The 24,396-nt window shown below is 44.4% G+C and overlaps 2 protein-coding genes across 2 annotated transcripts in view; one reads left to right on the forward strand and one right to left on the reverse strand.

Moving 5' to 3' along the window:
- The window catches only part of LOC144822035 (CD5 antigen-like), a 606,799-nt gene that overhangs the window by 416,707 nt on the left and 165,696 nt on the right, over nucleotides 1-24,396 (reverse strand). The gene's annotated exons all lie outside the window — the stretch shown is intronic.
- On the forward strand, nucleotides 18,365-23,747 carry LOC144822037 (uncharacterized). Its single transcript, XM_078679106.1, has 3 exons — nucleotides 18,365-18,771; nucleotides 19,313-19,411; nucleotides 22,092-23,747. The coding sequence occupies exons 1-3, from the start codon at nucleotides 18,694-18,696 to the stop codon at nucleotides 22,500-22,502; spliced, it is 588 nt and encodes a 195-aa protein (XP_078535232.1). The 5' UTR covers nucleotides 18,365-18,693; the 3' UTR covers nucleotides 22,503-23,747.

The following is a 24,396-nucleotide window of genomic DNA, read 5'->3' on the forward strand; positions in this document are numbered from 1 at the left end:
TACTTAATATAGGACAGCCATAAAATATTGCTGGCTTTGTCCAAGGTGACACAATCCCTCATGATCAAATGATTCAGTGATAAATCTGGGTTGAGCTATTTTCAACAGGACAGACACATAATCCAACCCCAATTCCTGATGGATAACAAAGGTGGGGGTTGATTGATGTACAGACAGAAGAATAAGTAAAAATCTGTTTTCTGATATCTGAACCCCAGCCAGATGTGTGTATCCCCAGATAGCTGAACCGTACATTGCAATAGCCAAACATTTAGATCTATACATGCTAAGCATGGCTTCCATGGGCCTTGCTCCCAAGCGCTGTGTGAACCCTAATAAGGCTGACATTGATCTAACAACAGCATGCTTTTTTGCCTTTTCTTGGGGGACCCAGGAACATCTATTGTCGAATAAGACCCCTAGGTATGTAAAAGAGGTCACCCTGGACACCTCTGTTCCATAACAGAAAAACATATTTGTTTTTCTATTTCTTTGGCCCATTGACATAACATGTGATTTCACAATGTTCATTGTCAAGTCCAGAGATTTCATATAACCCCCAAACACATTCAAAAGCCTCTAGAGTCCTATAGCTGTACAAGCTAGTAGGACAGCATTGTCTGCATTTCGGAGAACCGGAATAGTCCTTTCTTCTATACGTGGAATGTCCAGACTGGCCTGGTATAAAGTTTTATCTAGGTAATTAATATATAAAGTAAAAAGCAGTGGCGCCAATATATATCCCTGACGGACACCTCTGTCTGATTTAAAGTGCCTGGTGCATTTACCATCCTGGGTCACCCTGACTAACACTGAAAGGTCCTTATGTAGATCCGCCAAAAAGTGAACCAGAGGAGGATAAAGGCCCATATCAAGTAAAATAGTCCACAGCTTAGATCTGTTCACCAGATTGAACGCTGAAGTAAGATCCATAAAAAGCCATTTGCAGGGAACCCTTTTTTGCTATGGTATATTTACTTATTAATAGGTATAAATTAAGGCACTGATCCATAGTACTTCTCCCCTGTCTAAAACCATATTGTAAATTTGATAAAACCTCATTGTTATTTGCCCAGTCCGTTATTTTAACCAAATCACTTTACCTAAAATTTTGACTGCAGAATCAATGATATTGGTCTGTAGCACCATGGATCCCCTCTCTGGCCTTTTTTTAATAACTGGTACAACAGTCAACAGGGACCATAATATAGGAAACCCCTGAGCACCAGAAGCATTAAAATGTTAGTTAGTATCTTATACAAGTCTGCAGGAACACAATCTGGCCAGGTGCTTTATTACTGGATCTCTCTGTTATTGCCCTTTCAATATCCACTTCCTTAAAAACCAGCAAAGGCAAGACTCTATCATTTTCTGAGCTAGCGAGGGGGTCCAGAATCGCACCAGCACCATAAATAGCCTCAAAATGGGTGAGACACTTTGCCTCTGTAATGTTACTTTCCATAGCAGTGTTCTCTGTATGAGAGAGAAAGGGTATATTGACAACAGCCCAGATTAGAAAACATGGAGTTTCACTAAAAAACAATCAGATAATGTGGAAGTAGGGTGGCTCTCAAAAGAGCCTTTGTGTAATGTATAGTGTACAGTTTGATGTCCAACTGGATGAATCCCTTAATATGAGAAAGGAAGATTCTGATTTCTCCTGCAGTGATGTCCACATTATCTTACCTTGAGCTGTGTGGCACATCAAGATGGATATTGTTATGATATTGTTACTGATAATTGTGGCACAATACAAACTGACTTACCTTTGTTTTTTATTTTTTTTATTTAAGTTATTTGAGATGCCAAGTAAAATACAGAAAAAGAAAAGATTAAGGCAAACCTAATACGTACAAACCTGCAAAGTCCCAGGACAGTCCAAAGAATGTGAAGATGGGAGAAAGTATTGAAATTTAGTAAAAACAGCCAAACTTTCATTAAAAAAAGTTATTAACCACATGTAACATTTATCATACAGGGGTAAATTATAATACACATGTATCAATGTCTAACAAAAGATGTTGTTCTTTCCAGAAAAATAAGAAAAAAATCAACAGGAAACTAAGCAAAAGTTGATTGAGGAACAGTAAATTCAAATACCTTCATTAGAAGTTCCTCCACAGTAGAAAGTACTTAAATATTGTGAGGTGCATGAAGAAAGTGAAAAACAAAACATATTACATCAGCAGAGTCTGTCAACTGTCTAGTAGACAAGGCATTTATTTTAAAGATAAAATAATGTATTTAACTTTTACACAAAAGAAAGTGTTTAGATAAACTGGTTAATATTCTTAAAATGTAAGTAATGCTGAAAGGTGCAAACTATTAAAAGAAACATTGCACTATGTTCCAGAGATAGACAAAACCCACTTCCAGTAGTGAGGCATTTCGAATGAGGAAAGGTATTTACAGAATAATGAGTTAGCCTTGGAATTGACACCGATGTTCATGCATATGAAATGAATGAAGGTACACCAATTCACAAAAGAAATGTGAACTGTAGGAAGGGGTTCTGCAAGCTGAAACTTCTCCTACAACCACAGGTGGACAATAGAACCAAGGTGAGCTGTGGGATGAGCTAGTGCAAGCTGAGACCTCTCTTACAACCACGTTTGCACAACAGAACCAAGGTGGGCTGTAGGAAGAGCTGGTGCAAGTTCACGCCTCACTTACAACCATTGGTGCATAACAGAACTAAGGCGAGTTATAGGAAGTGTTGGTGCAAGCTGACACTTCTCCTACAAACAGGGGTGAACAACAGAACCAAGGTGAGCTGCAGGAAGAGTGTTATATTCCATATAGGTACCCTATATAGGTGCAGGTAACACTGCAACCTTTCACGTATATCCCTGCCTACATTTCAAACATAATGGTTCATAGGGACGGACCTTTTACCTAGCTATACCTCTGTATTCAGCATGAGGCGTCTTGGAAGCACAACAGGACTCACAGCAGGATGGACATCTCCTGTATATTATCTATTTTAAATTGAAAGCCCAACGTCATCCTTTAGGCTGTCACTGTAACACAGCAAGGTAGGACCCATGGGAAGACCTGTCGGTAGATATACATCATGTCTTGCTTACACAAATAGGAGAGACCGTGACTTCCTGGCTGACACACTGACCAGAGGCACTGATGGTCCTGCATGCAGATGGCACAGCTAGGAGTGCTCTAACATCCTTTGCGGTTGTCCAACTCTAGACCAGGATGGGGTCCTATATTCTCTCCTTACTCAGGTAATGGGGTTGATTAGACCTTAGAGGTATTCTTGGCATAATGCATAAAACCTACACCGATGCTAGGTACATTTAGGTACATCTAGTTAGGGAGACATCTTAGGAGTACGCACTTTTTAACATGTATTTTATGTATTTGTATATATTCATGATTACTGCAAAATGGTAGAACTGTACCATCCCTTTACTTTCGTAGTACTGTTAATCATATATCGCTGCTACTCTCTAATGATTGTTACAGCAAAATCTATTATACACTAGAATAAGAACTTTTCAATAAATCCTTATTTAAACTCCCCGACTGTTTATTCTGTGTATCTCTGAGACAAACTAAGTGAGCACGAGTGACTGAGAAAAAAGTAGTGTATTGTTTCCACAATTCTGAGGGATGAGTGTTGTCATGTTCTGAGGTTGCCAGAAACTATTCTCTCCCTGATAAGAGGAGATTCTAGTGGCACTGTCAGCTAGTTTATGCAAACATATCCGGTGGGTGACCTCGGAAACAGTCTGCCACCAAACCCACAGTTTATGTTATCCGAACAAGCAGATTCTGTACAGGAAATATACAACTACACAACAAGAGCTGCTGCAAGCTGACACCTCTCTAACAGCTGCGGTATGCAACAGAACCACGCTGAGCTGTAGGAAGAGCTGGTAAAAGTTGATACCTCTCTTACAACTAAGCATGGGCGTAAAATCCGTTACGCTCGCGGATTTTTCGTATTTTCGGAGAATCCGCAATCCGCGAACTCTCGCGGATGTGGCGAGAATACGCAAATCCGCGCGAAGCGGATTTTTTGTTTGTGTTCGCACTGCTCGCGGTCGATCTCGCAACAATCTCGCACTCGCGAAAGTACAAAAATTACAAGGGGAGGGGTAAAGGAAGTGGCCCAGTCTCCAACTTCCTGTTCCTGTCCAGCAAGCTCCTCCCATAGGGGTGGGGTGAAGGAAGTGCCCCAGTCTCCAACTTCCTGTTCCTGTCCAGCAAGCTCCTCCATTTCCTGGCCACTTTGATTTCGATCTTGACTGGGAAGGATTACTTTTTGTGGTTGCTGCTGGATATTTGGATTTGAGGCCTTTTGGATTGCTTTTGGATTCGAAATTTGATTTCACAAACAAGTAAGTTGATGTTGTTTGTTTGTGGTGATTTTTGTGTGTGTTGCTTTTTTTTCGACTTTTTGGGGGGGAAAATCTGCAAGTTCGCGAGCTGAGGATGTTTTTGCTTGTGTTCGCACTGCTCGTGTCCCGCGCAGCAACAATCTCGCACTCGCGAAATTGTAAAAATTACAATTCTGCACATGAATTGAAAACCACCAGGCTTAGTTATGGGTGCATGCATGATACAACTGTTGTTGAATTTTTTTTTTAACATGATTCTGGCCAGGGCATGGATGGCATTGGATTGTGGTGATCTTTGTGTGTTTTACGACTTTTTGGGGTGGTGTTGGGGGCTTGCTATGTGGGTGGGGGCCATTTTATTGCCTGGTCCCGTGTGGGTGGGGGTCTAGGGGCCATTTTTAAGCCAGTTTGTGTGCTTTGTGCCATAGGCCTGCACCCAGTGTGCTCTGATGTCATCCATTATGCCCAGGGGGCCCAGAATCGGTCTGTTCGCGGATTTTGCTGGTTTTTCGCCACGTTCGCGCCGTGAAGCAACAATCTCGCACTCGCGAAATTGTAAAAATTGCAATTTTGCACCGGAAAACCACCAGCAGGCAGCATAAGCCTTCTGAAACTTGATGGATGGCATTGGATTGTGGTGATTTGATTTGTGTTGTGTTTTTTCACTTTTTGGAGTAGGGGTTGGGGGCTGGCTATGTTGGTGGTGGCCATTTTGAGGCATGGTCCTGGCCATGTGGATGGGGGGGTCAAGCGGCCATTTTGAAGGCAGGCAGTGAGCTTTGAGACATAGGCCTGCACCCATTGTGCCTTGCTTTCACCCATTGTGCCCAGGCGCAGTCAGGGTTACATGAAAGTACAACCCTCTCTGTGTGTGCTCTCTTGGATCAATGTTAAATTCCTATTTCCCCAAAATTTAGCAAATCCTAATTTTGAAATTTCCATATTGTGTGGTGTGCACGTGTGTATTCATAAATGTCTACTTGCAAACTGTTTATTGAAGCGCTACATATGCAACATATATTTACTGATGTTCCTCTGTCTTCGTTTGCTTTTAGGTGCACAAAACTCCGCATCATCGTTGAGCATCAGTGCCAGGAAGAAGTCCTGCTGCGGCCTGTTGTTCCGACATCTGAAGAAGATGGCTCCAAAAAGAGGTGCCCGTAGGTCCTCTTGCAAGAAAGATGTCTCTACTAAGGAGAAGAAGAAGCAAGTGGCACCACTTACCAAGGAGACTGGTGGCTCAACCAATACATTTTTTGGGGAAAAACAACAAAAAAAACAAATGCCCACCATGAGTGCTGCACAGGTAGCCTGTTTAGTTGTTGAATCACCAACGACCAGTGATGTTGGTTCATCGCAAGAAAGTAGCAGCACACCATCAACACAGGTTGTAACTCATCTCACAAGCACTATTCAACAACCAAAGCCGCAACAACAACTGCATGGGCTACTAGTACAAGCAGAAGTACATGCGCAAGGAGCTGTCCGAGAAGGAGCTGTCCGAGAAGGAGCTGTCCGAGAAGGAGCTGGCTGTGAAGGAGCTGGCTGTGAAGGAGCTGGCCGAGAAGGAGCTGGCCGAGAAGGAGCTGGCCGAGAAGGAGAAGGCCGAGAAGGAGAAGGCCGAGAAGGAGAAGGCCGAGAAGGAGAAGGCCGAGAAGGAGAAGGAGAAGGCCGAGAAGGAGAAGGCCGAGAAGGAGAAGGCCGAGAAGGAGAAGGCCGAGAAGGAGAAGGCCGAGAAGGAGAAGGCCGAGAAGGAGAAGACCGAGAAGGAGAGGTCCATGGAGACTTGCAAGTAGAGGTCAGTGAAGATGCCCATGTAGCGGCGCATGGAGCGGTGCAAGTGCCCACAATGGTTGTTCTTCCAGAAGTAGGGGCACAGGAGGAAATTGACTTTGGAGCCGGGGTATCATGTCAGGAAGACGAAGCCACTCCTCCTGATGATTCATTTTCTCCCAGCTCCCCAGCAAGGAAAAGATCAAGGAGGGTGTGTAGAAGTTCCTCTTCAAGCCTCGCTCCATCAGATGATGATCTGGATCTAGATTGGCAACCATCTCTGACGTCTGAGAGGGAGGCACACCATGAGCTGCGAAAGGTATCAAATGTTAAAAGGAAGGGCCCCGGAAAGCTCATACTTATGGATCCGAACATCGGACTTGATGAAGTGGTGCATTCTGATGTTGTTGAACAGGATGACAGCAATGACCTAGTCATCACACATGTCAGTCCAGCCACACCGGCCATGCAGCAGACAGACATTTATACCCTATCCCGACGTCATGCTGAGCGTGACCCTGGCGACGTGCCACTGGTAGCACCACCAACGCAGTCAAGTAGTACAACAAGTTCAACAAAACCTACAGCTCCCATATTTTCTCCCCAGAGGGGGACTCCATCCAGCTCGACTCCCTCAAGTAAGGTTGCTGCAATAATTGCACAACCCAGTAGATGTCTGCAAGGCTCATCCACCACTGCTTCATCTGGCATTGGCAGCAGTATCACCTCGTGCGGCAAAACCAGAAGTTTCCAGTCCCCAGTTTGGAACTTTTTTAGTGTCCATGAAAAGTATGATAACATAGCCGTTTGTTGCATTTGTAAGACTAACGTTAGCCGTGGTAAGACTGGTACCAACTATGGAACCGGAGGCCAGATAGGTCATCTTGAAAGAAAGCACGCTGTCGAATGGTTTCCGCACCTAGCAAACATCAAGGGAAAGCGATCCCAAAGGGCAAGTGGCCAAAATATACCCATACTAGGTGTTTCATCTGAAGATGACGGGGAGGTAGAAGAAGCGTCAGACATGTGTCCGGTTGCACCCAGTACCCCTGGCAGCACCACACCCTCCGGAACACATAGAAGGCACACTGAGAGTCTGGGAGACACACCAATGCGGAAAATGTCAACACTGATCAGAAGTGGGTCGAAGAAGGCATCAGCATCATCCCGTAAATTTGTCCAGCGCACCATTTCAGCCATGTTCTCCTCAGATGTGCAATTTCAACGCAACCACCCAACTGTACGCCTGTATAACACTAAGCTGGCTAAAATGCTAGCGGTGGACCTTCTCCCTTTTTCGTTTGTCGAAGGTGTGGGTTTCCTTGAACTCGTGGCAACACTGGCCCCTAAATGGAAGGTTCCTAGCCGGTTCTATTTTGCCAGGGTTGCTGTTCCAGCACTACATAAAGAGGTGCTTGAGTTGGTGGGGGCAGCTTTGCAGAAGAGTGCTGTTCACACTATACACCTGACAACAGACATGTGGACCAGTTGCCAAGCCCTTGATTACATGTGCATCACTGCACACTGGGTCTCTTTTTCAGGGGTTATAAAACAGATAAATGCAGGTGGTGACTTGGTCGAGATTTTTAAGGGTGCTCGTAAACATGCAACATTAGCCATGTTTGGCATGGCGAAAAGTCATACTGCAGTCAACATTTTGGCTGACTTTAACAAAAAGGTCTCGCAATGGCTGCCCCCAAGAAATTGCAAGGTTGGTTATGTTTCTACAGATAATGGCAGCAATGTAGTTAGGGCCATGGAGGACGGTTTCTATTTCAGAGTGCCGTGTTTGGCGCACTGTATCAACCTTGTTGTGCAAAATTTTTTGAAAAAAGAACTTGCAGTCAACAAAACACTGACCATCTGCAGAAGAATATGCACACATTTCAACCATTCTTTTAAGGCCCGGAAGGAGCTGAGGCGCAAGCAAAATGAACGTAGAATGCCAGTGAAAGCACTTATCCAGGAGGTGGCAACACGTTGGAACTCAACCTTCTACATGCTTGAGCGTCTGCATGAGCTGTTTCCAGTAGTCAATGAGTATTTCTACAACCTGGGTGGTGATACAACAGAAATGATGCTAGCGGTGGAGCAATGGCAGCTAGTTAAAAGCCTGACAGACATGCTTCGTCCTTTTGAGGTCTTCACGCGTGACATCAGCAGGGAGGACTGTTCTTTGAGCAAAGCTATCCCATTGTTGCTGAAGCTCGAGCACCAAGTCAAGGTGCTGTCTTCACAATTAAAGGACGTTGGAAAGAACGAAGCACATGAGTTGGCGCAGAGATTATTACAACGCCTAGTTAGCAATGAACGGCTTGTAAAAATCAAGAAACAACAGCACTACATTTGTGCTACTATTCTGGATCCACGTTACAAAAAGCCATTGTTTGGCAAAGTAATAATTCCTTTTGAAACATCGGATGTTACAGAGTACAAAGGTTGGCTAGCTCAGTCAGCCATTCGTTTTGAAAGAGAGCGGAAGGAAACTGTAGGAGAAGACAGTAATACTAGTGAATCAGCAGGCCATCAGGCGTCCCAAAAAAGCACTTCTGCATCTGTGCCTGTGGCAGAAGTGAGTGTCTTTTCCTCTGAGCCGTTAACCACACCAGCAACCGTATCATCTGCACCAGGCCCAGGCGATATGTCTGAAGCGGGTTGGCTAACTCAGCTAGGGTTTCCTTGTCCTAGAAAGGACACAGAAGTGCAAAGTACAGGAATCCGGGAGGACATTCTTTCAATGGTGCAGGCCTATCTGGATGACTCAACAGAGGTCAATATTACTGAGGACCCATTGGCGTATTGGCATGGGAAAAGAAAAATATGGCGAGAGCTCACCAACCTGGCTATCAATTACTTGTCTTGCCCACTCGCAAGCGTGTCCTGAGAACGTGTTTTTAGTTCTGCTGGTGGCATTGTGACTTCCAAAAGGTCCCGCCTCTTGCCCGCAAATTTGGAGCAGCTCACCTTGATAAAGATGAACCAGCACTTCATACCACCAGATTACAGAGTACGAGAATCCACGCAGGAAGAAGAGGACACCGACCTACCTGAGGAAAGTTCTCCTCAGTTACTAGAAGTAACCCCGACTGATGATTTAGCAGAGTATGAGGACGAGTTCTGCTTCCCTGACAGCGAGTTCTGAAAACGAGTCAATCATTCATTAATTGTAAATTTAGTCCTCCTTATTCACTTTTATTCCTGTGTGTCTGTCTTTCTTTAGCAAGTGCTTCATCACATTCACAACAAAACTGTAATCAACCAATAAAACAACAAGCCCATCAACAGAACTGTCTTGATTTTGATGCTGCAGCATTCCTCAGGTTCACAACAGTTAGTTGACAAGAACTCAGTCCTGGTCGTCTATCCTGAGTCCTCCTCCTCCTCCAGACTCACCCTATCCATTACCCATAATGCTGATGCCTGGATTCTGCACAATGAAGAAACTTACGTTGACGAGTCCCCTAACGCCTTAGGACACTGTGAGTTCCAGGTGGAGCCAGCCCTCAAACACAAATTACAGGTAAGATAAGCGTTTGGATGGGAGGTAGTATAATGGAGTGTTCGGAGAGGCGAGAGAGTGACAGTGGTACTAGCAGTAAAGTCCTAGGGCTCTTGAATTAACAAAGTCTGTGACAGGCATTTACTTTGGAAAACATTTGGCCTATTACACGTGAACGTTTAGGCGTTATTATTGCTCGCTTGCCTGTCTCAGGGGTGCTGTCTGTGGGGCTTCTAGGTTTTTGGGTTGTGTGAGCACCGCTGCCACATTTCTAATGTTGATTGCTTTTGTTTTGCAGAAAATCCACGCCGGGAAACTCCAGTTGGGGCCCTGCTGCAGAACGCCTTAGGACACTGTGAATTCCAGGTGGAGCCAGCCCTCAAACACAAATTACAGGTAAGATAAGCGTTTGGATGGGAGGTAGTATAATGGAGTGTTCGGAGAGGCGAGAGAGTGACAGTGGTACTAGCAGTAAAGTCCTAGGGCTCTTGAATTAACAAAGTCTGTGACAGGCATTTACTTTGGAAAACATTTGGCCTATTACACGTGAACGTTTAGGCGTTATTATTGCTCGCTTGCCTGTCTCAGGGGTGCTGTCTGTGGGGCTTCTAGGTTTTTGGGTTGTGTGAGCACCGCTGCCACATTTCTAATGTTGATTGCTTTTGTTTTGCAGAAAATCCACGCCGGGAAACTCCAGTTGGGGCCCTGCTGCAGAACGCCTTAGGACACTGTGAATTCCAGGTGGAGCCAGCCCTCAAACACAAATTACAGGTAAGATAAGCGTTTGGATGGGAGGTAGTATAATGGAGTGTTCGGAGAGGCGAGAGAGTGACAGTGGTACTAGCAGTAAAGTCCTAGGGCTCTTGAATTAACAAAGTCTGTGACAGGCATTTACTTTGGAAAACATTTGGCCTATTACACATGAACGTTTAGGCGTTATTATTGCTCGCTTGCCTGTCTCAGGGGTGCTGTCTGTGGGGCTTCTAGGTTTTTGGGTTGTGTGAGCACCGCTGCCACATTTCTAATGTTGATTGCTTTTGTTTTGCAGAAAATCCACGCCGGGAAACTCCAGTTGGGGCCCTGCTGCAGAACGCCTTAGGACACTGTGAATTCCAGGTGGAGCCAGCCCTCAAACACAAATTACAGGTAAGATAAGCGTTTGGATGGGAGGTAGTATAATGGAGTGTTCCGAGAGGCGAGAGAGTGACAGTGGTACTAGCAGTAAAGTCCTAGGGCTCTTGAATTAACAAAGTCTGTGACAGGCATTTACTTTGGAAAACATTTGGCCTATTACACGTGAACCAACACGATGACAGTGTTCAGTAAAACGAACTTACTGCAAAACCACCACCCACCAGGCTCAAAAGTAGTAAAAAAACAGGTATGCTCAGATAAAGTTTGTAAAAGTATATTTATATCCCTAACAAAATAATCTCCCGCAAGACCCTCCCTAACTCCAAATAAATAGTCCATCAAAAGTCCCCAAAAAACCCAACTCCCAATTCCCACCCCACAAAAGTCTCTAAAAAAGGGGCAAGGGACACTCTACGGATGCAGGTTGTTCACTTTGGCCTCCAGGGCATCATGCCTTAGGGCCAGGGCATCGTACTCCTCCCGGAGCATGGCGTGATCTAAGCGGAGGCCCTCCATCACCTTTTTGTACTCCTCCCATTTCTTGACCTCCGCCTCCAGGTTGGACACTCTGCGGAGTGCACGGCGCAAGCGAGCCTTTACAGTACTGTGAGGAGGTGCAGCCTTTGCTGCTCGGCGGTGGCGTCTTCCAGCACGGCTCTGGTTGGCTGGAGCACTGCGCTTACCGGCAGAACGTGGGGTCACGGAGGAGGATGCAGAAGATGTAACATTTGATGCACTTGAGTGCGTGTCGTCCCCCTCCATTTCCATCAGCCGGCGATATTGCGCAACACTGGCATCCAGCCTCTGTTGCCGGGCCAGTACAGCCAGCATACTCCTGCTCGGTTTTGCAGTTTTAGTATTACCAACTATATGAAGAAAGAAAAACATAATCTGTAACGAATGCTCTTTAAAAATATGATTAACACAAAATGATTCAGCAGGAAGTTGTGTCACAGTACAACTAGCAACTAGCCAGCGCAGTACAAATCTATTCAGGCCAGTATCATGGGCGTCTGCATGGAGGGGCAAGGTGGGGCGCTTATGGTTTGGTGCTCTTTCATATGAAAGAGATCTGGCAGAAGTGAGTGACTTTTCCTCTGAGCCGTTAACCACACCAGCAACCGTATCATCTGCACCAGGCCCAGGCGATATGTCTGTTTCCCTCTCTCTCTCGCTCTCTCTGTCTCCCTCTTTCTGTCTCCCTGTGTCTCCCTCTACCTCGCTGTCTCTCTCTCTCTGTCTCCCTTCCTCACCCTCCCTCTGGCTCCCTCCCTCTCTCTCTCTCTCCTTCTGTCTTCCTCTCTCTCTGCCTCTATCTGTCTGTCGGTCCCAGCCTGCTGTAATTACCATATTGTAATTTGTCACTGGGCCAGCACTGGATACACATCATATGCTATCTAAGAGTCAGATAGTACCATGATCCAGCTTACCTGTACTCGCCACCACCACTGCCTGCTTCCTCACAGTCTGATTGTCCTCTGGCGCCGCATCCTCCACAGAGTAGTCCTCAGACTCGGAGTCGATCACGATCACGTCCGAGCTGGCCCCGCCACCAGATGTTCCACCTAAAAAATATATTTAAGACTGTTAGATTACACCACTCACTAGTATTTGGTTTAGGAAGGAAGAAATTTGAAAACAACAGAAAAAATTATTGACTGTCTACTCTAGTCTAAAGTAAAAATGTCCCTCCTTCCAGGGAAGGCTGTTGTCTTGCTGCTTTTTTTTGTCACAATTGATGAATGCTTGCTTAATTTTAACACACACCATTTTTCTCTGAACAGACAGACGCTGGACTTCTACGGACAAGAGCAACATCAACTAAACCAGGTGAAAGCTCGGCTCGACCACAAGAAATGTGTTCCAACTTCCATTACTCATCAACTCAGCACCAAGCACTTTTCCTTTTCCAGCTAACTTTATTTTAATATATGTGTTTACTTTTACTTTTAATAAAGCTTTTAAACTTGAATAGACTCTGTGGTTTTTGGTTCTCCAGACTAGAGTGACTGAGCGAAAGGTTTTGCAATTTTTGCAAGGAGGAGTCCGTGCCGCTGACACTACCAGGTTTATACAGTGTGCCAAACACGCCACTCTGAAATATTATGACTCTGGTCTTTGGTGTCCATAGTTTGGTTTGTGGAGAATTGTCCCTGCAGCAGTAGTATTATTGATTTTGCTCCTATCTAAACACTGTTTCGAAAAAATTAAATTAGGAACGCATGGACAACAATAGGTCCTCTATATTTAAATGAAAACTTACTGGGGCCAGCAAAGGAGCACTCGCCGCCCTGGCCTGCATCCTCCTCCTCCCTTGGAGCCACTGCATCCGCTGTTTCTGTCCGCTTGCCCCTGGGCGGACCTGACGTACAACATGAAAGAAAGAACAGAAAAAATTGATGATTGCTGCGTGTCGATGTCCTTGTCAACCAAATCAAACATTTAGAAAGAACAAGAACCAACTATTTCAGCCAAAAAGAGGGCTACAAAGGAAGGACTGCACCTGAGCCTCTACTCTAGGGGCAGATTTACAAGCCCCTTGCAGCTCTTTTGCTCCGTTCTTGCGTCACTTTTGTGACGCAGCGCCACAACAAGAGAGGCGCCATGGTGTGGCGTATATTAACAACGTGACGCATATGGGAGATGCATCCCATTCTAAAGCCCTGCGCCATAAGGGAGCGTTCCAGCGCAAGGGAGGGCGTTCCTGCGCAGGAACGCATGCTAAAAGTGGCTATGGGGAATATATAAAATTTCAATCAGTCATTTAGGACAATGATGCGTCACTGAAACCCTGCGCCTGCATGAAGCAGACTTACGGCTTGACGCAGCATTGCTGGAGCTGCGCCATCGTTGGTAGGGTAGGCAGATGCGTGACGCATCTCGTGACGAAAGAGAGGTGCATCTCTAGAGTCGCGTCGCAGGCTATATATGTATATGCAACTATAGCAATGCTCAGGGCTGCCCAATACTCAACATACCGCATCAGTCCTTACGCCTGCTTCAAGCAAGCAGGCATAAAGAATTGACGTAGCAGCGTCGCGGAAGTGCCTGCGTTAAATCTTGTAGATTTCACGCAGGCACTTTTGCGAGGCACACATCTGCCTGACAGCCACCCCCCTCCCCCTGCGTGGGAACGCTCCCATTGTGGCGCAGGCCCAGGTCTTAACGTGGCGCATCTCCCTAGATGCATCACGTACATGACTCGCAGGGATGCGCCACGTTTACGTCGCTGTGCGTCAGGTAAGGCAGCGTAAACGTGGCGCAAGGGGCTTGTAAATCTGCCCCTTTGTGTCTAGCATTACGCAGTTCTGTAAAGTACACTCATACATTACTCAGCCCAAATAAATGAACACAAAATAGAAAACAAATAAGCAGTGGCACCGCCACAGAGAAGGAGAGCAGTGCACCTGAAATGCACAGAAGATTTTGAAATATTAATTTACCTCTCCTATCAATGTAATCAGCAGCATTATTGCTCTTTGTAAAAAAGTTAAAGCAAACATTTGCAATATTATATAACACACAGAGCAGGAGAAAAAACAGAGTAGTGACGAGTGATGAAAAAATTGCTACTACTACTCACCAAGCCCGGGGACCTCCACTCCCAGCAGGTCGAGCAGGTCGTGCTCCCGGTCCAGGATATCGGTCCAGCGGTGGGTCACCTGATTATAGGTGCGCTGGACCCCCGTGATGTTAAAAAGGGCCCGGCACACCTGCCCCCACCGCTTCCGTCGCTCCTGGCTGTTTGTGTAACCGGCAGCGATCCTGCCGCCTGCCGCGATGGTCCTGGGGAGACGGCGCTGCACATAATAAACCAGTGAGCCCACCTCCTCAGGACTGAAGATCTCCCGGGGCACCACCATTTCCGCCCTCAAGCGGCCACACGGGAGCCGGGCACGGGCTGCGGCGCCCGTCTTGGGCAGCTTGACTACTGTCTTCACCATGTTCTGGGCAGGTAAGGAGACAAAATGAAAAAGAATAAGAGTAGAAAAGAAGGAAATAAAAGTTTAAAAAAGTAGTTGAAAAGTAAACAAAAGTAGACTAAAACACAAAAATATAGACCTAGAAAACAAGAGGGATAGAAAAAAAGTTTAATAGATCAAAAAAAAAAAAAAACAAGCAAAGGATGGCAGAGATATACAGAGGATAGAAACACCATGCCCAGACACATAGGAATGAATGAAAAACAAGATGGCCGCCTGAACACGTGCGTGTAAGTAAGTTCGCACGCGATTTCTCTCGCGAACTCGTGCGAACTTGTATTCGCAAGGCGCTCATCGCGCGAGATTACACATAGCGGGCGGAAACGGAAATACGTCACGCAAACAAAATGGCGGCGCCCATACTCAACCTTGGGGTAACTCGCACGAGTTCGCGGCTTCCACGGTCGATTTCGCACGACGCCGCGCCTCGCGAATAGGGCGAAATTACCGAAAAACGAGTTTTGCAAAAGCAAAACCAACGAGCAGGTGCAAAAGTTCGAGCCCATCATTTGTAACCATTTACCTGTAGTGCTTCCTGAAGGGGCCCTCCAGAATCCGGTTGCCTACTTGCAACTATTGTGTGACCCTGCTCTGACAGTCACAGAATAGTTACAAGTATGCCATTGCATCCTGTTAAAAAAAAATTACATTGCAACAAAATGAAAAAGGGAGCAGACAAGCAGGTGCCAGCCTTCATTAATGTCAGTTGGGGCAGGGCAGGTGTTGTTGTTTGCAAAACTTAAAGCACTTAGCAGGTGTGCTTTGCTTTGCCTCAATAATGTACACTCACTGGAGGGTGTTGTGATGACACCGAGGGTGGCATGGGTGTGCCAGCCAGAGGGTGGCATGGGTGAACCAGAGTGCCAGTGTTGACAGAGGATGGCAGTGCTTTGCTTTGCCCCAATAATGTACAGAGGGTGCTGTGATGACACAGAGGGTAACATGGGTGAGCCAGAGGGTGGCATGGGTGACCAAAGAGAGTGCCAGTGGTGACAGAGTGTGGCAGTGATGAAGAAAGCCTTGCAAACAGGCTGGGCACGTAGAAACAACAAGTTCGCAAAACTGGCGACCCGACAAGTAAGTTCGCAATTTGCGAAATTGTACAAAACCCTCGCGAACTTGCAGAAACCCGTGCGAACACACCCCCCCCCAAAAAAATACGCAAATCCACGAGAATTCGCGGAATTTGCGGATTTTCGCAATCCGCAAATACGCAAATCCGCAAATTCGCAGATTGCGAATCCGCAAAATCCGCCCATGCTTACTTACAACCACAGCTACACAACAGACCCAAGGTGTAATGTAGGTAGAGTTGGTGCAAGCTGAGACCTTTCTTACACCCACTGGTATACAACAGAACAAAGGTGAGCTATAGGAAAGGTTGGTGTGAGCTGACACCTCACCTACAAACACTGGTGCACACTAGAACCAAGGTAAGATGTAGGAAGAGCTGGTGCAAGCTGACACATCTCCTATAACCACTTGTGCACAACAAAACCGAGGTGAGCTGTAGAAAGGGCTGGTGCAGGCCACTTATGCACCGGCCGGTTGGGGCCCTAGAAAACAAGTGGTGGAGGGAGAGACAAGTAGGGGTGCAGACAAAAGTGGCAGAGAGGCAGCCAGGTGCAGCCTCACCTGCACTGTCCACATAAAGAAGAGGGCTCCTGTCCTTATGCAGAGTCACTTGACCTATTCCCAATGAAACTGTCCTATGATTGTGTGCTGGCAAAGCCCATGTAATCAATGACATTCATTATCAAGCAAATGACTAAAGCAGGCGCATAACAATATACATGATGCTTTTAAGAGCCAATTTACTGGGGATCACATGTCCTATGTCCCCTCAGTCCCAATGGAACTGATTATATAAATACCCATGAGATACAATGCAATGGATTGTACTTAAAGTGCAGGTGAGACAAAGCTGTCTCTAGCCAGAGCTAAACACCGATTAACGGCAGTCGGTGCAAACACGAGGTCAAGCCTGGGGCTAAACCTACAAAGATTAGAGAAAAAATGACAGTTTCCCCTGGAGCATTTTATTTTTTTTATTTTTCATCACAATATTTCTCCTCTTCAAAGAAAATTCATTAAATTAATACCCACAATGTGAAAAGCTGCAGATCTGTATCTGAAATGAGAAAAAAGCCCAGAAAAATAACAATTCTCACATTGAGAGGTCTTTGTTATAGGAAGGAAACTCTCGCCTCTATGACCACACCCCTCTGGGGCGGGTCTCCCTCCTTGGCCCCTCTCAGATGGGTTGTGAATAATGACCCCAGAGCAGAGATAATGGCCTTGGTGTAAGGAGTTATTGTTATTGCCCTGGCAGGAAGAATAGTTAAACTGTGTCTAGGGTGGGTGGAGTTCGTGGAGTCCTACTGCGCGGAATTCAACGGAATTGAAAAAACTCTGCCACGCTGTACAGATGTGGAAATTTGTGTTACTTTGGGAATGCTGCGTTCCTCTGCGCGCTCCAAAATCGCACATGAGTGGTACTACATTGTGCTGAAGTGTGACCATGTTCTAAATCGCACGTGAACATCACCACTCTGTCCATATTGGTGTGGCCATATTATTTTTCTACCCTCTCATATGGTGCTGGGTCTAAATTAAAATGTGTACTTAATCATTGTAATCCTCCTCCTTTCCCTTTCTTTCTTTCTTTCTTCTTTACTTTTTCTTCCTTTTCTTTCTTAGTTATCATTTCCCCACCCAGCAACATGGTAAAGGGGTGATGTCTGTGCAGGCATACCAGTGCCTAGGTCTGCATCTCCAGGTGGTATTTGGAGAGGAGTAGGTGGAAGCAATAGTTTTTTTCCACCTCCCCTCTATGCTGACAGCAGGCTGCTGGCCCCGTAGAAGGTACACCTTTCAAGAGTGTCACTGATGCTGATGGATGGCCCATTGGTACATGCGGTGCACCAGCCATGTTCACGGTACTGATCAGCAGCTGAAGCACCGTTGGGTGGACATTCTCAATTGCGAACAAGACCTGCTAGGCATAGGGATTCCATGGCTTGGTGAGTATTAATTATTTGTAATGTTAATGTTCTACAATGCTAAAAAATATATATTCCAAATAGCATGCTGCTCAATCTCAGAGGTAAGTTATGTTTACTTTACACTGGTTTGTTATTATGTGATCCAGTTTCTAGTTTCTGCAATCCATTTGCCACTACCTAATCACACTTATCGTGCATTCACATTGGCTGATTAATTAAGAAGCCATTGCAAACCTTCTCATGTCACTATAGTGAGTAGCACATTCTCTGTGAGACTTTGTTTGTGTAGCTCATACAGTTCCAGGTCATTTAATTAAATTCCCTGTCATGATGTGAAGTCTGGATCTATACACTGCATAAAAGGGAGATTGAGTTAGCTCATCAAGGGTGTTGAGAAATGGGAATATATAGAATCAAAGATCATTCACTGCAATACATTAGTTGCAAATGTAGTTTTTTGTAACTCCTTCAGTGCTCATGACGAGCAAAGCTCGTCATGAGTCACAGTGGAGCTGTGCTCATGACGAACTGGGCTCGTCATAACATCTGTGCGCCGCCCACGCGCAATTGATTCCCTGCCTGTGCGGAAGAATTAATCAGTGGGCGGGGTTGTGACGAGCCCAGCTCGTCATGAGCCGAGCTCCACTGTGAGTCATGATGACCTGGGCAAGTCACGAGCACAGGGGCTCCTCGGACCCCCACCACCCCATCCCAAACTGCGGGCGAATAAGCTCCGTATCGAAGGGGTGAACGAGATTTGGAGTATGGATTTAACAACAGTCGATAGGCACAAGCTGAAACTGGTAGTACTATAGGTGATCTGTTTTAGCAACTGTGTTTGCTTTTCATAGAAATCTTATGGAGATTATTAACAGAATCACTAATCTGTTTTTATTTATCTTTTTAATTTCATTCCTCATCATCCAAAGGGAAGAAGAGAGATGATTTGGAGTGTCCGGGACAAGCTGGTCAGCTGGCGCCAACCACCAGCGCCGATGCAGAAGGCTCTACAGATCCCAGTAAGTTCTTGTATGACTGTTGTGGAGTTCTTAAGGTGGAATCTTGGGGTATTGGAATGTTGATACTGTCTTTCGTGATTCATGAAGATTCAGATGGCAATCCCAAGTAAGCTAGTATTTTAAGTAAAAATCACTGTGTATGTTTGTTAAGAAGGCTTTTCTTTTCCTGCTTATGCTTAGCTCTAACACACTTCAGTTCACAAGAGAGTGACCATGATCATCATGGGCCACGCACCCAATGACAGTGTGCTGCAGACCCGTGTATTCATATTTACAGTATTCCAGAAGTTTCCCATGACAGTGCAGCAAGGATGGAAAATAGTATGAGGTTCCACTCCTAGTGCATTTACCATCCAATACCATATTTCTTTTATTGACCATTATTCCATGCCTGGCTCGTCTTACTTTGTGAACCAACCAACCAAATGCCCAGAGTGATGTTAGGAAGATACAGATGTGCTAACTGATCTGTAGTGCTGCATTGCTGATGTATTTGAGGTTGATTATCTGGGATCTAAATTATGTGTTATGTTTTATTTAGCCACACAGAACATCAGTGATGCTCGCTCCAGTACTGCTGCAGGACGAGATGGCGACAGGCCAGTTGGAGGGGGAGAAGCAGCACCTGGGACGGGCACTGGTAAGTCACAAGATTTTCTTGCAAATACTATGTTCGCTTTACAAGTCACAGTGGTGATTGAGTTATTATTATGGCCTCTTTGATCTGTAATGAAGCAAAATCTCACATAATAAACTTTGATGGCTTGAGGGAGACATGAAAGAATGAAAGGTAAAAGAAAGGAAATGGTATATGAGTGAAAGGGTGGGTGGGTGAAAGGGTGCGCTGCAGCCGGGTGAAAGGGTGCATTTAAGAAAGGGTTGCTACGAAATCGGTCAAGAATGTATTGGTATTTTTGATTAAAGACTGGATTAGAGAAAGTAAAGCTTAATCATGATGGCAATTAGAATGAAAGGATGAATGAATATTTGCATTGCTGGGACGAATAAGCAAGGCAGCTCTTCTTCTAATGAGGAGCGTGCTGCTGCTTATCTATTTTCTCAATAGGTTTATGTGGGGTTATCACTATCATTCAAAGTTCTGATTCTAAGTGATGTTTGTTACTTTTATGCTTTGTTCTACTTCATTGACTCGCTCTATTTGGTAAGTGAGCCAGATCTACCCTAACTATCATTCATCACCCCCCCTCTCCGCTCATAGCATTTTTGCCAACTAAGGCTGAAGTGCAGTATGGGGAGTAAGCGTGGGCTGAAAATTTGTTCCGCTAGCGAAATTTGTGGGTTTTTGGCAATTTCGCGTTCCGCAAATCGTGCGAAATTGCCAAACAATCCGCAATTTGCAAGTTTTTTTTGCTTATTCGCACTTCAAAAATACAATCTTGCGCGCTGCGTTGACTTACCTTGATTCTGAGTTTGCCGAGTTGTTTTCCTCCCGCGAACAAGAAGGTCGCGCCCAATAACGACCGCATGGGTAAGTTCGCGGCAGTCGCGCTGAAAAAAAACCCTGCAAACACGCCAAAATAAAAAAATTGCAAGTTCGCACAAATTCGCAGATTTCGCGGACCAGAATGTGAATTCGCAAATTTCGCCCATACTTAATGGGGAGGTGTGTGACAATCAATTTGTGACTGCCGTGTTGGCTATGTAATGTGCATCTGCTTTAGTTAATGCTGCATTTATAGGGCCCGATTCACAAAATAACTTAAGACAAAATCCTAAACTTACTACTTTTGGTATTCACAGAAGGCATTTATTAATAGTAAAGTTAGGATTTTGTCTTAAGTCTGTCTTACTTCAAATTTAAGACAAAATCCTAACTTTACTACTACTAAATGCCTTCTGTGAATACCAAAAGTAGTAGGACAGACTTAAGACAGACTTAAGACAAACATAGGACAGACTTAAGACAGACTTAGGACAGACTTAAGACAGACTTAAGACAACCTTAAGACAGACTTAAGACAGGCTTAAGACAAACTTAAGACAAGCTTAGAACAGACTTAAGACAGACTTAAGACAAAATCCTAACTTTACTACTACTAAATGCCTTCTGTGAATACCAAAAGTAGTAAATTTAGGATTTTGTCTTAAGTTAGTTCTGTGAATCGGGCCCACAATGTTTTCAATGCATTGCAAACTGAACACACAAGTATGTTGTTCCTTGCCAACTCAGTCAGCTCTAAGTAATTCACTCCTTTATTTTCTCCTATGTTCTTTCATCCTAGCCTACCAATTTGGGAAATCCCTGTGGGGCATGTGCCACATTTAATCATTCAATAACAGTGTGAAGTGACTCCAGAACATACGTCATGGAATCCCATAACAGATTTAATTTGCTCTTGTTCAGATTTGAATTGTACTGTGACTGAATAAGCCAAAGAAGATTAATCGATGATCAGTGTAGTGGCCCCTCTACTAAAAAAAAAAAGCTCTACGCTACAAGTCTAATCTCTCTACCCTACTCCCTGCAGAAGGGAAGAAGAGAAAATCAAGTTTCATGTCATTGGTTACTGTCCAGCAAATTAATTTGTTGGAAGTACGTGGTGGTAGGCGAGGCCACAGAATAAAGTGGGAGTAAGTGCATGATTTGATATCAAGTTTGACATATGAGATACACAGTCACAAATGTGCCAAATAAAATCTATGTTGGTTCCTTCACCTGTAATGCAGTCCATTAGGTTCATGTACCTCAACATCTACTCATGGCTGACACGATAATATATTAATATCTGAATTCCATTCATGAGGTGTGACTGACATAGTGTCTTTTTTATTACTCATCTGCCTCTTTGGAGACAGGGTAGAAAGAGAAATACATTTGCATAAGAGCACGGACTTTGGAATTAAAAATAGATCATTGTCAACTATAGCTGCAGACAGTAGCAATGAGCATGGCTTCATTATCTTTGCACCACACAAAACTTGTACCACATATCATAAATAATGCCATACTCATCAATTAGAAGTCATTTTCTTTCAACTCAAAGTGTCTGAATTTGTTTATAGTTACTTGAAAAGCCTTTAGAAAAAAGTATTGATTAAATCAGTGTTTTTTTATCTGTGATGTTATTCTCTGTATGTTGCTTTTCTGCCACAAAGACAGTACTTTTTTATGTTTGTCAACATGTGTGGGTAAAACATAAAATTGGCCCTGTGACTCTCCTAATCATAATCACCTCAAATAAATTCCATTGGCCCTAGGGGACCAGCAATGTACTGCGGCATTGCCACCCAGTTATTTAAAACAACAGTGTGCACCCAACCTTATTTACAATTTGTATTTTTTCTTTTTCTCAATATAGCTGCTCCTGCTGGTCCAGCTTGACCACTCAAGGAGAGAGCGACTCATTTGTGGTGCAAAGGCTGGAGCATATCCAGCAGGAAAACCAGAGGCAGGTGATACTGGGACAGGAGGAGAAGCAAATAAATGCAAAACAGTTGGGCCACAGTGCAGCCGCTCCACCTCAGCATCCAGCCTCCTAGCCATCCCATCGCTGGCACTACCACCAGCCAACTGCTACTACCTCCATTACAATAGAAACAGGCCATTGTGGCCTCACATCCTACAGCGGTTGGACACCATTGATGGCTGGCTCAAGTCAGTGGAGCAGAACATTGACCAGCTCCAGTCTGATGTCTATAATGCCTTATTTTGCCCTTTTTTAATTTGTTATTTTTGTAAGAGGGATTTGATGAATGTGGGGTTGGGTTGAGAGGGTGGGAAGGGAGTTGCGACTGGAGAGACTTTCTTGGTCAGTTTTGTTTGGGAGAGAGGTGGGCATGTTGTTTGAATGGAGAGGGTGGTTGCTTTGTAAATAAATACAGGGAGAAACAGTATTTTCTAATCCAAATTTATGCTTAAAGTAGTTTCTTTCACTTTTACTTTGCATGCTGCCTTCGAGTAGTTTTAGACAGCCTGTTTAAGTGCTTGTAACTTAAGAGAGAGATAAACACTGAGTTAAAGAGTCTAGGCGTATACTTCTCTAACTAGCTTGACCATTATGAGGAATGCTGCCAAGTTGACCTATATTGTGTCGAAGTTCTGAACTGTCTTGATAAAAACCAGGAATAATTAATTTACATCAGTTGTCTTAACTGAATATACATGGGATGTATGACTGTTGTATTGCGTTTTAGGAGCCTAGTGTAATTTTCATGATTCATAAAATATCGTATCCTTATATAGGCATAGACATCATAACCATATTAAGACATAGCTCAAGTAGTCCTAATATGGCTTGGTTACTTCCACTAGTTCCAAAAATCTACAACGATTTCTTGGAATTACCCGCCCTCAGCAGTCAGGGACTTCCCCCGGCGTGAATATTAATTTATCCAAGAAATCATGGAGTTTTAAAAGAATTAAGTCTCTAATGACGTTACTTTGTTCAATCTTACGTCAAAGCTCAGCACCTTCAAGGTATAAATATGCCCACACTTGTCCAAACAAACACGCGGTTGTTTGGAGCAGTTCGACTTGCCCAACGCGCCCTGCTGCTGCAAGTGCTGAAGGAAGCCGACCCTCTGACTGATGCACTGAGAGACGCTTTACTTTCTCCTGCTGAGAATTCCAGCTCCAGTGTTTGCAGGCTACCCTTGCGGGTTGCTGGGAAATCGAGTCCTCAGAGAGAGAGATACCAGACCTCCTTCATTCTAAAACCAAGGTAAGGACCTGATTAGACCCTAAGAGAAATCTTGGATTAGATTCTTGGCAAACAAATACTAAAACTAGGCTACAACTTACTTACTTCCTATCTCGTACTAAGCCCAGGTTAGGTACACTGAGGTAGGCGGATTTTAGAAGCACCAGTTGAGTACTTTTAGTCATTATTCATCACTATATGTGTTTTTATGCATTATAGGTATTTTATGGCTTCGAAACCATATCATGCTTTTGCAATAATATTTTATAATATTCTTCGTACTGTACGCTCTGTACTTTACCGCAAGTATTACAATTGCAGCAGTTCATATCATATGCTTGAGAAAGAAGACTGTTAAATAAATATTTTATTGAAAACGCCCGTCTCTCATTTTCTCTGCACTTCTGGTGAAACGAAGCATGCACGATTGACTGAGTGAAATAACTGTCTATTGTTTCCGCAACTCTAGAGATATATTTCTTATTCTTGGGAAACAAAGTTGTCATGTTTTGAGCGGTTGTCAGAAACTAAATACCTTCTTGTATATTCGAGAAAATTTCTTGTGACCTCTGAGCTAGCTGGCACACACATAATTAAGTTTAGTATATTTGGTAGAGACCTAGTCGACCTGAGTCCTACGTCTAAACTACAGGATATATTATTCCAATGCGCAGAGCCTATTGGGAATATAGGAACTACACTACAACGCAAACAATTACAACACATGCTTTTACAATGCAACCCCTGGGACGGGATGCAGGGAAAATAGGGGTTTTAGGTGGGGAAGTGTGTTAAAATGTATAGAAAGACAAAAAACAGCAGAGAAGTTAAATCAATAATCGTGTACCAATATTAATACTCAGGAACTTAAATTATTTTTCACACAATTTTTTATATTTTTACGCATTAAAAAAACATACGTTTTAATAATATGTATAACTAACCCCTGGGATGGGTTACAAGG

Source organism: Lissotriton helveticus, chromosome 3_1 (assembly GCF_964261635.1).
Source record: "Lissotriton helveticus chromosome 3_1, aLisHel1.1, whole genome shotgun sequence".
Classification (NCBI taxonomy): Eukaryota; Metazoa; Chordata; class Amphibia; order Caudata; family Salamandridae; genus Lissotriton; species Lissotriton helveticus.